At 41.1% G+C, this 12,187-nt stretch overlaps 1 protein-coding gene across 1 annotated transcript in view; it reads left to right on the top strand.

Annotated features, from left to right (window-relative positions):
• Nucleotides 1-12,187, top strand: part of bin3 (bridging integrator 3) — a 120,924-nt gene that overhangs the window by 90,252 nt on the left and 18,485 nt on the right. The window contains exon 6 of the mRNA XM_034169983.1: nt 822-862. Within this exon, the coding sequence (XP_034025874.1) occupies nt 822-862 (41 nt within the window). The remainder of the gene's footprint in view (nt 1-821; nt 863-12,187) is intronic.

Genomic DNA, 12,187 nt, shown 5'->3' with positions numbered 1-12,187 from the left:
AAGCACAGCTGCGATCTGGCTTTCTTGTTGTTGTTGTTGTTGTTGTGTGATTGACTGTCCTTCCAATAGTGAGTGAACATATGATTAGTGGAGGTGCTCACTGTTCTCATGCAGCTGTCACTTCACATCAACTTTGCGTTGTTCTTTGGTCGAGTCGATTGCTCGGTCACTTTAGCGTACGGACGGTCACATTAATCACAACCACATTAAATCTGCAATGTAAATGATGCTGGAAACTTTAATAACTGTGCAACAACTTCTGCTGATGAGACTTTGGCGTCGAGGCCTGAGGCCTTGAGATGAGACGTTCGTTTACTTCCATTTACCCCCCCCCCCCCCCCCCCCCCCCATGCCTCTTCTCCTCTCCTGTCAGTTCTGGCAACCAGAAGGAAAATGCTGGAAAATATAAACTGTTATTGTTAAAATGTTTGTTTGCATGGAACTTTTATCTTGTAAGGCAGCCCACCCTCCACAGGATTTGAAATCATTTGGGTTTGCTTTCATGTCCGTCCCCAGACTCTTCCATCCTTTTGTATCACAAGCTCAATGAATATTCAGGGCTTCCTCCTCAGGGCTCGAATACAAAAAAAAGAGTCAACGTCACCAAAGTTACTGTGCAGGACCCCCTCCTTTCTCTTTTCTTCTTGAGTGCTCTGATTTAAATTTTATTTGTGCAATGGCATTACTTTGCTGCTAATGAGCAAGACATGGAGAATCTGTTTTGTTTGACTTACATTTCAGTGCAACTCCGTTTGACAGCAAGAATTCATAATGTGACTTCTTTTAGCGATGATTGTTAATAGTTGTTCATTCTCTTACAGGTCAGCCAGATTCAGAAGACTGTTATCGACCCTCTGAAAAAGTAAGTGCCCATCTTTGAGCCTTTTTTTTTTTGGTGGGGGGGGGGTTAATGCTGGAGTCATAAAACTTGGCTTTAAAGTTAAACTTGGTAAAATTATTATCCATTAACCAAAAGGTTGGTGCATTTATTGGCTGCTTCTGTCCAAATGTCCAAATGTCCTTTAGCAAGACATTGAAACACCTAATGCTAGACTTTAGTTATTGGGGTGCAAATGTGAAACCGGCTTTGGATAAAACTGTTGGACAAGTGTGTAAATGTAAATGATTTCCATTTAATAGACTAAGATCAAATATTTGTTTCTGCTCTTTTTAAATATGCAATTAGGGCTGAAGTGTTTCTGTGGGAATTTCAGTATACTGTACATAAAGCGCACGTGTGTGTGTGTGTGTGTGTGTGTGTGTGTGTGTGCGTGTGTGTGTGTGTGTGTGCGTGCGTGCGTGCGTGCGTGTGTGTGTGCGTGCGTAGCTACTATGTTGGTAAAGAGGTGGAGTGTGGGTAGGGCCGTGTATGACCAAGCGGTAAACATCGATGGTCTTAGATGAGGCACTCCCAGAAGAAGAAAGCATGCAGGTCCTTGACTGGCTGTTTGAGTCTGGCTCCAAAACAGAGCACATTCCCATATGAGTCCATGTTAAAATGTCCAACTTTCGAGCAGAAATAAACATTTGTTGACAGCCTGGTACAAAAAATGTTTTTGGTCTCTATAGTTTCCTCCTTCATGACAACTGTACGAAGGGTGACTTTTGTTTTAACTTCTTAGTTTCAGATGTTTTAAACCATAAAGTTCTGTAAAATTAGGGGCGTGGTCCCTTTGATTGAGAGTGGCTCAGCCGAGTGTCTCTGCCTCTCATAGCATCGTCTTTAGCTCAGTGTCCGCTTGCTGCAGCTGCTAATTGCTGTGGAGGGCTGTGTCTTGGCATTTCGAGTCTTTTCTTACAAACACCTGGAATAATGTGGCTTGTTATGTGGTGAAACGTCCTAACGGATCATCTAGGACATCGTTGTTGCAGTATTCGCGCTTGTCGGACTTAATGTTGTATGCTAACAGTGTTAGCAATTTTAACAGCTGCCGGTAGCTTCATCTGTTAGTTCTACTTAACGCATGATTACAGAGAAAATAAGCAACGCATAACTTTTATTGTCCACACCAAAGCAAATCATTATGAGAACCACCCCCAAAAATATGATTTAATAAGAACCCAAACTAAGGCTAGCCTGTTAGCTTAGGTGGTTGGACTAGAAGAGAGGGATATATTCAGGCTTTTTCTCTCATACAATGAGCCACCCATCCTCCACCCCTTTATGCATTAATGAGATCAGCATGAATCAGCGTGGTCTCTGCTGCTAACATGACGATGCCTAATCCATATCCTGACATGGGCTTTAAATTGGCAGTTCTGGGCCTCTATAGAAAATCTATAGGTGACATCATGCAGGTTTTGTCCAGTATATATAGAGTCTCTGTGCATGACCTGGGCAGGACAAATGAAACCTAAACAAAACAAGCTTAGCTAGCAGCATAACCTCAGTTTGGGTGTCTATTAAATCATATTTTTGTGGGCTGAGCGGTGGTTCTCATAACTATTTTGCTTTGGTGTAGCCTCCTCAGTAACTGTGCATTAACGACCTAAATATCATGAAGCTACTGATAGCTGCTACAAATGCGAACATCGTTAGAATCCAAAATTACATCACCTTAATTTCACTTGACGCAAATAGCGTATCCGTTAGAGTGCCCCCCTTCGAGCATCCACCCACTCCTTTTTTATGAGTTAGTTAAACCCCCTAAATAAAAAAAAAAAAGGCAAAACAATAAGAACTTTTCCTGATGTTTTTCCTCATATAATTGACTGTCATTCATAAATAGTTAATGCTGTATTTTATTAAATCCCTTGAAATAAAGCTGAAAGTCTGTGTACAACCAGCACATCTTGACTTCTTCATTTTTGAATCCACAGTGGTGGTTGTACAGAGGCAAGATCAGACATGGTCACTGTCCAAATACTTACGTACTTGTCAGTCAATTGTCAAAGTAAACTGTGAGTGAATGATGCTGCTCCTGTGGCTGCAGTGTGTCTGGAGGAAGGTTTATTTAGCTGCCTTACTTAAAACTGCCCCTGTTTGAGCAGACAGTGAGTGCTATTCCATTCCTGCTGCCTCACGGTTACAAACACGCACACATACGCACAGGGAAAGCCGAGTGGCTGAAGGGAGTGGTTGACAATCCCACCCATCTTCCGGAGCACTCGTTAAGGTTTTTGCTTCCTCTTCCTGGCTCCTCCCATGAGATTAATCATACACTCTGCAAGAGACCATGTGCATATGTTTCTGTTGAACTTTCTCACCCATAATCCTGTTGGTTTTTTTGTTTTGTTTTGTTTTATAACTGTGCAGAGACTCTTCTGCAAGACACGGATGGGCTGGGTCAGTGTTTGTGTGCTTTTAACATTTTTAAGCCCTCATCTTCCTCGTGCACTCTGATGGCGAAGTAGCGACAGGATGGAATGGTTCTAATTTCCTTTTCCTGGTGGGCGGCAGGCGGACGTGTGGGCCGGCTCTGAATATGGCAAAAGGCCCAGCTTCCTGGGCCCAGGACCGCCAATTGGTTGAAGAGGAAAACTGTCTCGGGACAGTGCACACACACACACACACACACACGCGCGTGCGCGCGAGTGTGCACACTTTGGACGAGAGATTTTAGATAATAAAGTGAGGCATTTGCTGGCTTCAGCAGAAGACGTAACACCACAAATCAGTTTTGAAGCCAAGCTGAACTGACCTATTCATTAACTTTTTCCCTTCTTAAAAACATACTTTGGTGCGAATTATTAGTTTGTCAAAGTGCTTTCTATAGAAAAGTGAAACACAAAAGCTACAACACTTTAATGCCTCCATTAAGATTCCATTAGTCCATCACTAATGAATATTTTTCATTGTTTACTTGGTGTCTAAATACTCTGTCTGTGATCTTGTGTCATCGTAAAGCGAATTAGAGAAGTGTTGAAAGGGAGAACGTGAATGTTAATGGAAGACCTTGAATGGAGCCTGCCTGTACAGGCATGTGTTTGTTACTGTTATATGTGATTGCTGTTCAGAAATTTGGCATCCATTCTTTAATAATCTGTGGTTAAATGTACAGCAAACAAAAAAGATGCAGCATCTGTTTCCCCACCGGCAGTCTCGGTCTCCCACTCTACCTCTTTTTCTCAGAGCCAGACCTGTGTTTCATCCACTCAGCGGGGTCAAAGAATGACATCACTGTTTGTATGAGGGGAGTTTGAATGCGTGGGCAACGAGGCATCTGTGTCATCTCGCTGAGCTTTTTCTGCACCGTTGCTCTTTTGGGTGAAGCGTGTTTTTTTTTTTTTTTACCTTCTTTTTTGTGTTACCTTCACCTCTCACAATTGGAGAAAGAGCCTGTCCCTGGAGCTGTCAAGACATTTTGGCCTTGTTTTAGGTGATTTGCTTTTTTTTTTTTTTTTTTTTTTTTTTTTTTTTTAAGAAGGGGAACTTAAGTTAGATTGTTTTAACATAAAAGGCTCTTGCTATGAAGTTGACCTTTTTATGATTTCTTTCTTTTTTTTTCTTTTCTTTTTTTTTGTCGGCATGTGTTTTGTCACACTCTGAGACACGGTTTCGCTTTTTGATTAACAGGGTACACGACAAGTTACAGCAGATCAGATTCTGCTCCTGCCGGGACAAAAAAGCTTGTACGCTGCATCACACAGATTCCCATGACCCATTGCTGTTAAATCCATTTATGAAACCGGTGGAAGTTATTTTGCATTCACAGCCATGTCATTTTATCAAACCTCCTCCGTGACGTAACCTTGACACTTTTAAGTTTTTGTCTATAGTAGGTGGCAATTTGTGACATATTCCTTTCCCGTGTTTTCTGGTGGTTTGTCATGTTTATTTATTTTGCATTAGAGAGTTATGCAATGGTGAAAGTCAAGTGGGAGTGCCAACATCCTTGAATGAGGGTGTCTTGGCCAGACTTGGCTTTGTTTTACAGGTCAGACAGGTCCCTCTGTGGATTGGCAGCTGCATGTAAACAGTTGCTGGGTCAGTTGTTATTTCCTTCCAGCCTGTTCACCACACCATGACCTGTCACGTGGACAGTGGTGTGCCCTTGGCTCCAGTGCAGCCCACAACTAGAGTAAAGCTTCGTCCACACAAGACAGACCACAAATGCGAATCAAGTAGTAAGCAGACCGGTAGTTGTCCAGACATGGCCAGGAACATCAAGGGAACGGTCCAGTGCATGACCATATTTAGACCAAGCTGTCATTATGAAGTGTGTATGTGTTCTGTCAACCAGAGTCCCTGCTGCACATTGTCTGAACGCAGCTGAGTCACTGTCGTTTTTGCGATTCTTTCCCATGTGCAAGATCATTGGAAAGAATATAGTAAGAACACTTAATTAATTAGATAAAGTTAAATTAATTGATTGGTTAAGATTTAAGTCTGAGTCAGGTGTGCATATGGGATAACTGGTTTTGAATTGTGATAGTACACTTTCAAAAACCTACACAAGAAGTGTATTCATAGACCTAAATGTCATTTTGGTGTGTTATTGTTCAGTTATTCCGTATGTCAACTGGTGGAATAATCAACCAAAATGAGTTTAATTTAGGTGGTAATTGGGAACAAGATGTATCATTGCTTTATTTACTACCCCTACCTCCAGTTTTATTTCTGAAATCTCTTTCCATTCATCTATCTATCCATTAGTCTTAGAAGCACAGCTTCTTCTAAACAGGTTGATGGATTTCAAAGATGTCCTTGAAGGAAAAAAAAAAAATTGTACTTCAAGGGAATTTTTAAAAATACTTTGTCTATTGTACAGCAGGTAGCTCAGTGGGTAAAGAACTGCTCTGCTAATATGTGGACGTGTGTTCAGATCCCACTCATGCTACCTGTCTATGTCCTTGGACAAGACACTTAATTTGCATTGTCTGTCCACCTAACTGTAAACGGGTACCAGCCTTGGCTGGGGGAGTATCCTGGGTAGGACTGGCGCCCCATCCAAGGTGAGCCACAGACTCTCCGGAGATTAGTTCCTGCACCAATGGGCCTCAAGGGCCTATATATGACTCCTTGCCATTTACTTCTATAAACTGACCTGTTTGGCTCTCCAGTTAAGTTTTATTTTCTGGACCATAAGTTGCATTTGTTAAAATACCCCTTGAAGACGAAAAACCCATATACAAGTCGCACCATTTTTCTGTTTTATCAGATCTTTAATTTGGGATTTTTGTGCATTATTATAGTGTATTTTTTTTTATTACTGCTGTGTTAGTGCGTAACATTAAATCTGATGAGAAATTCACTCGGTGAATACTGCAAGGCAAAAGCCCTACAATAATTACAGAAAAACCCCAACGGTCAAAACGACCCCCTGTGAGCAAGCACTTGGCGACAGTGGGAAGGAAAAACTCCCTTTTAACAGGAAGAAACCTCCAGCAGAACCAGGCTCAGGGAGGGGCAGTCTTCTGCTGGGACTGGTTGGGGCTGAGGGGAGAGAATCAGGAAAAAGACATGCTGTGGAAGACAGCAGAGATCAATCACTAATGATTAAATGCAGAGTGGTGCATATAGAGCAAAAAGAGAAAGAAACACTTAGTGCATCATGGGAACCCCCCAGCAGTCTAAGTTTATAGCAGCATAACTAAGGGATGGTTCTGGGTCACCTGATCCAGCCCTAACTATAAGCTTTAGCAAAAAGGAAAGTTTTAAGCCTAATCTTAAAAGTAGAGAGGGTGTCTGTCTCCCTGATCCGAATTGGGAGCTGGTTCCACAGGAAAGGAGCCTGAAAGCTGAAGGCTCTGCCTCCCATTCTACTCTTAAAAACCCTAGGAACTACAAGTAGGCCTGCAGTCTGAGAGCGAAGCGCTCTATTGGGGTGATATGGTACTAAGAGGTCCCTAAGATAAGATGGGAGCTGATTATTCAAAACCTTATAAGTAAGAAGAAGAATTTTAAATTCTATTCTAGAATTAACAGGAAGCCAATGAAGAGAGGCTAATATGGGTGAAATATGCTCTCTCCTTCTAGTCCCCGTCAGTACTCTAGCTGCAGTATTTTGAATTAACTGAAGGCTTTTCAGGGAACTTTTAGGACAACCTGATAATAATGAATTACAATAGTCCAGCCTAGAGGAAATAAATGCATGAATTAGTTTTTCAGCATCACTCTGAGACAAGACCTTTCTAATTTTAGAGATATTGCGCAAATGCAGAAAAGCAGTCCTACATATTTGCTTAATATGTGCATTGAAGGACATATCCTGATCAAAAATGACTCCAAGATTTCACACAGTGTTACTAGAGGTCAGGGTAATGCCATCCAGAGTAAGGATCTGGTTAGACACCATGTTTCTAAGATTTGTGGGGCCAAGTACAATAACTTCAGTTTTATCTGAATTTAAAAGCAGGAAATTAGAGGTCATCCATGTCTTTATGTCTGTAAGACATTCCTGCAGTTTAACTAATTGGTGTGTGTCCTCTGGCTTCATGGATAGATAAAGCTGGGTATCATCTGCGTAACAATGAAAATTTAAGCAATACCGTCTAATACTGCCTAAGGGAAGCATGTATAAAGTGAATAAAATTGGTCCTAGCACAGAACCTTGTGGAACTCCATAATTAACCTTAGTCTGTGAAGAAGACTTCCCATTTACATGAACAAATTGTAATCTATTAGATAAATATGATTTAAACCACCTCAGCGCAGTGCCTTTAATACCTATGGCATGCTCTAATCTCTGTAATAAAATTTTATGGTCAACAGTATCAAAAGCAGCACTGAGGTCTAACAGGACAAGCACATAAATGAGTCCACTGTCTGAGGCCATAAGAAGATCATTTGTAACCTTCACTAATGCTGTTTCTGTACTATGATGAATTCTGAAACCTGACTGAAACTCTTCAAATAGACCATTCCACTGCAGATGATCAGTTAGCTGTTTTAAAACTACCCTTTCAAGAATTTTTGAGAGAAAAGGAAGGTTGGAGATTGGCCTATAATTAGCTAAAATAGCTGGGTCAAGTGATGGCTTTTTAAGTAATGGTTTAATTACTGCCACCTTAAACGCCTGTGGTACATAGCCAACTAATAAAGATAGATTGATTATATTTAAGATAGAAGCATTAATTAATGGTAGGGCTTCCTTGAGCAGCCTGGTAGGAATGGGGTCTAATAGACATGTTGATGGTTTAGAGGAAGTGACTAATGAAAATAACTCAGACAGAACAATCAGAGAGAAAGAGTTTAACCAAATACCAGCATTACTGAAAGCAGCCAAAGATAACGATATGTCTTTGGGATGGTTATGAGTAATTATTTCTCTAATAGTTAAAATTTTATTAACAAAGAAAGTCATGAAGTCATTACTAGTTAAAGGAATACTAGGCTCAATAGAGCTCTGACTCTTTGTCAGCCTGGCTACAGTGCTGAAAAGAAACCTGTGGTTGTTCTTATTTTCTTCAATTAGTGATGAGTAGTAAGATGTCCTAGCTTTACGGAGGGCTTTTTTATAGAGCAACAGACTCTTTTTCCAGGCTAAGTGAAGATCTTCTAAATTAGTGAGATGCCATTTCCTCTCCAACTTACGGGTTATCTGCTTTAAGTTGCGAGTTTGTGAGTTATACCACGGAGTCAGGCACTTCTGATTTAAGGCTCTGTTTTTCAGAGGAGCTACAGCATCCAAGGTTGTACTCAATGAGGATGTAAAACTATTGACGAGATAATCTATCTCACTCACAGAGTTTAGGTAGCTATTCTGCACTGTGTTGGTATATGGCATTGGAGAACTTAACAAAGAAGGAATCATATCCTTAAACCTAGTTACAGAGCTTTCCGAAAGACTTCTACTGTAATGAAACTTATTCCCCACTACTGGGTAGTCCATTAAAGTAAATGTAAATGTTATTAAGAAATGATCAGACAGAAGGGGGTTTTCAGGGAATACTGTTAAGTCTTCAATTTCCATACCATAAGTCAAAACACGATCTAAAGTATGATTAAAGTGGTGGGTGGACTCATTTACATTTTGAGCAAAGCCAATTGAGTCTAATAATAGATTAAATGCAGTGTTGAGGCTGTCATTCTTAGCATCTATGTGGATGTTAAAATCGCCCACTATAATTATCTTATCTGAGCTAAGCACTAAGTCAGACAAAAGGTCTGAAAATTCACAGAGAAACTCAGTAACGACCAGGTGGACGATAGATAACAACAAATAAAACTGGTTTTTGGGACTTCCAATTTGGATGGACAAGACTAAGAGTCAAGCTTTCAAATGAATTAAAGCTCTGTCTGGGTTTTTGATTAATTAATAAGCTGTAGTGGAAGATTGCTGCTAATCCTCCCCCTCGGCCCGTGCTACGAGCATTCTGACAGTTAGTGTGACTCGGGGGTGTTGACTCATTTAAACTAACATATTCATCCTGCTGTAACCAGGTTTCTGTAAGGCAGAATAAATCAATATGTTTATCAATTATTATATCATTTACTAACAGGGACTTAGAAGAGAGAGACCTAATGTTTAATAGACCACATTTAACTGTTTTATAGTCTGTGGTGCAGTTGAAGGTGCTATATTATTTTTTCTTTTTGAATTTTTATGCTTAAATAGATTTTTACTGGTTGTTGGTGGTCTGGGAGCAGGCACCGTCTCTACGGGGATGGGGTATTGGGGGGATGGCAAGGGGAGAGAAGCTGCAGAGAGGTGTGTAAGACTACAACTCTGCTTCCTGGTCCCAACCCTGGATAGTCACGGTTTGGAGGGTTTAATAAAATTGGCCAGATTTCTAGAAATGAGAGCTGCTCCATCCAAAGTGGGATGGATGTCGTCTCTCCTAACAAGACCAGGTTTTCCCCAGAAGCTTTGCCAATTATCTATGAAGCCCACCTCATTTTTTGGACACCACTCAGACAGCCAGCAATTCAAGGAGAACATGCGGCTAAACATGTCACTCCCGGTCTGATTGGGGAGGGGCCCAAAGAAAACTACACAGTCCGACATTGTTTTTGCAAAGTTACACACCGATTCAATGTTAATTTTAGTGACCTCCGATTGGCATAACCGGGTGTCATTACTGCCGACATGAATTACAATCTTACCAAATTTACGCTTAGCCTTAGCCAGCAGTTTCAAATTTCCTTCAAGGTCGCCTGCTCTGGCCCCCGGAAGACAATTGACTGTGGTTGCTGGTGTCGCTAACTTCACATTTCTCAAAACAGAGTCACCAATAACCAGAGTTTGTTCCTCGGTGGGTGTGTCGCAGAGTGGGGAAAAACGGTTAGAGATGTGAATGGGTTGGTGGTGTACAGGGGGCTTGTGTTTAGGAGTACGCTTCCTCCTCACAGTCACCCAGCCGGCCTGCTTTCCCGGCTGCTCAGGATCCGCTGGGGGGCAAAAATAGTCCAACAGTTTAAGAACAATGTTTCTCAGTGTTCATTTGCAAGGAATTTAGGGATTCCATCATCTACAGTCCATAATATAATCAGAAGATTCACAGAATCTGGAGAACTTTCTACACATAAGCGGCAAGGCCGAAAACCAACATTGAATGCCCGTGACCTTTGATCCCTCAGGCGGCACAGCATTAAAAACCAACATCATTGTGTAAAGGATCTTACCGCGTGGGCTCAGGAACACTTCAGAAAACCATTGTCAGTTAACACAGTAGGTCGCTACATCTACAAGTGCAAGTTAAAACGCTACCATGCAAAGCGAAAGCCATACATCAACAACATGCAGAAACGCCGCTGCCTTCTCTGGGCCCGAGCTCATTTGAAATGGACAGATGCAAAGTGGAAAAGTTTGCTGTGATCTGATGAGTCCACATTTCAATTTTTTTTTTTTTTTTTTTTTAAATCATGGATGTCATGCCCTCTGGACAAAAGAGGAAAAAGACCATCCAGATTGCTACCAGCGCAAAGTTAAAAAGCCAGAAGCTGTGATGGTATGGGGTTGTGTTAGTGCCCATGGCCTGGGCAACTTACACATCTGTGATGGCACCATCAATGCTGAAAGGTACATCCAGGTTTTGGAGCAACACATGCTGCCATCCAAGCAATGTCTTTTTCAGAGACGCCCCTGCTTATTTCAGCAAGATAATGCCAAGCCACATTCTGCATGTGTTACAACAGCGTGGCTTCATAGTAAAAGAGTGCGGGTACTAGACTGGCCTGCCTGCAGTCCAGACCTGTCGCCCATTGAAAATGTGTGGCGCATTATGAAGCGCAAAATCCAACAGTGGAGACCCCGGACTGTTGAACAACTAACGTCGTACATGAAGCAAGAATGGGGAAGAACTCCACCTACAGAGCTTCAACAATTAGTGTCCTCAGTTCCCAAACGCTTATTGAGTGTTGTTAGAAGGAAAGGTGATGTAACACAGTGGTAAACATACCACTGTCCCAGCTTTTTTGAAATGTGTTGCAGGCGTGCATTTCAAAATGAGCAGATATTTGCACAAAAAAATTTATCAGTTTGAACATTAAATATCTTGTCTTTGTGGTGTATTCAATTGAATATAGGTTGAAGAGGATTTGCAAATCATTGTATTCTGTTTTTATTTACATTTTAAACAATGTCCCAACTTCATTGGAATTTGAGTTGGAATTAATTAATAAAATCCCATTGATCCATGGGAGGATGAGGGCCCCCCCCCCCCCCCCCCCCCCCCCCAAAAAAAAATGTTGCCCCTGTACAACACCATACTGGAGTGGAACTGAAACAACTGACATTGATGCAGATATCTCTGGCACTCAGTTTAAGTCAGTCCATTTTATGGTGACAGATTATTTACACAAACGTTCACTAAAGATTTTACAGACTGAACATAGGATGAACATAGGAATGAAGAAGAGTAGTGAGGGAAGCCTACTGTTATTCATTCCTATGTTCATCCTATGTTCAGTCTGTAAAAACTTTAGTGAACGTTTGTGTAAATAATCTGTCACCATAAAATGGATTGAGTTAAACTGAGTGCCAGAGATATCTGCATCAATTTCAGATAAAGAAAAAAATTTAAAAAGATAGAGGAAAAAAAAAAATCACAATCCCAGTATCCCATGCTTTTGGCACCTGCTGTCTTTGGTGAATTCTGCACACAGAAGTGCCCTTCATTCCTTGCCTCCAGCCTGCCCCTTTAAAAGTTGGCTGGAAGACTGTACTGGCATTTATTCTTTTATTATTGGAATTTGTTTTGTTTAGCACTTAGATTCCTGTGAAATGTCTTTATAAAGAGTAATTATAATCATTATTATTAATAATAATAATAAGGAATATGGACCGCACATTGGATTAGTGGT

This window comes from Thalassophryne amazonica, chromosome 5, assembly GCF_902500255.1.
Source record: "Thalassophryne amazonica chromosome 5, fThaAma1.1, whole genome shotgun sequence".
In the NCBI taxonomy this organism is placed as follows: domain Eukaryota; kingdom Metazoa; phylum Chordata; class Actinopteri; order Batrachoidiformes; family Batrachoididae; genus Thalassophryne; species Thalassophryne amazonica.
This window is presented reverse-complemented; position numbering and strand designations above follow the sequence as displayed.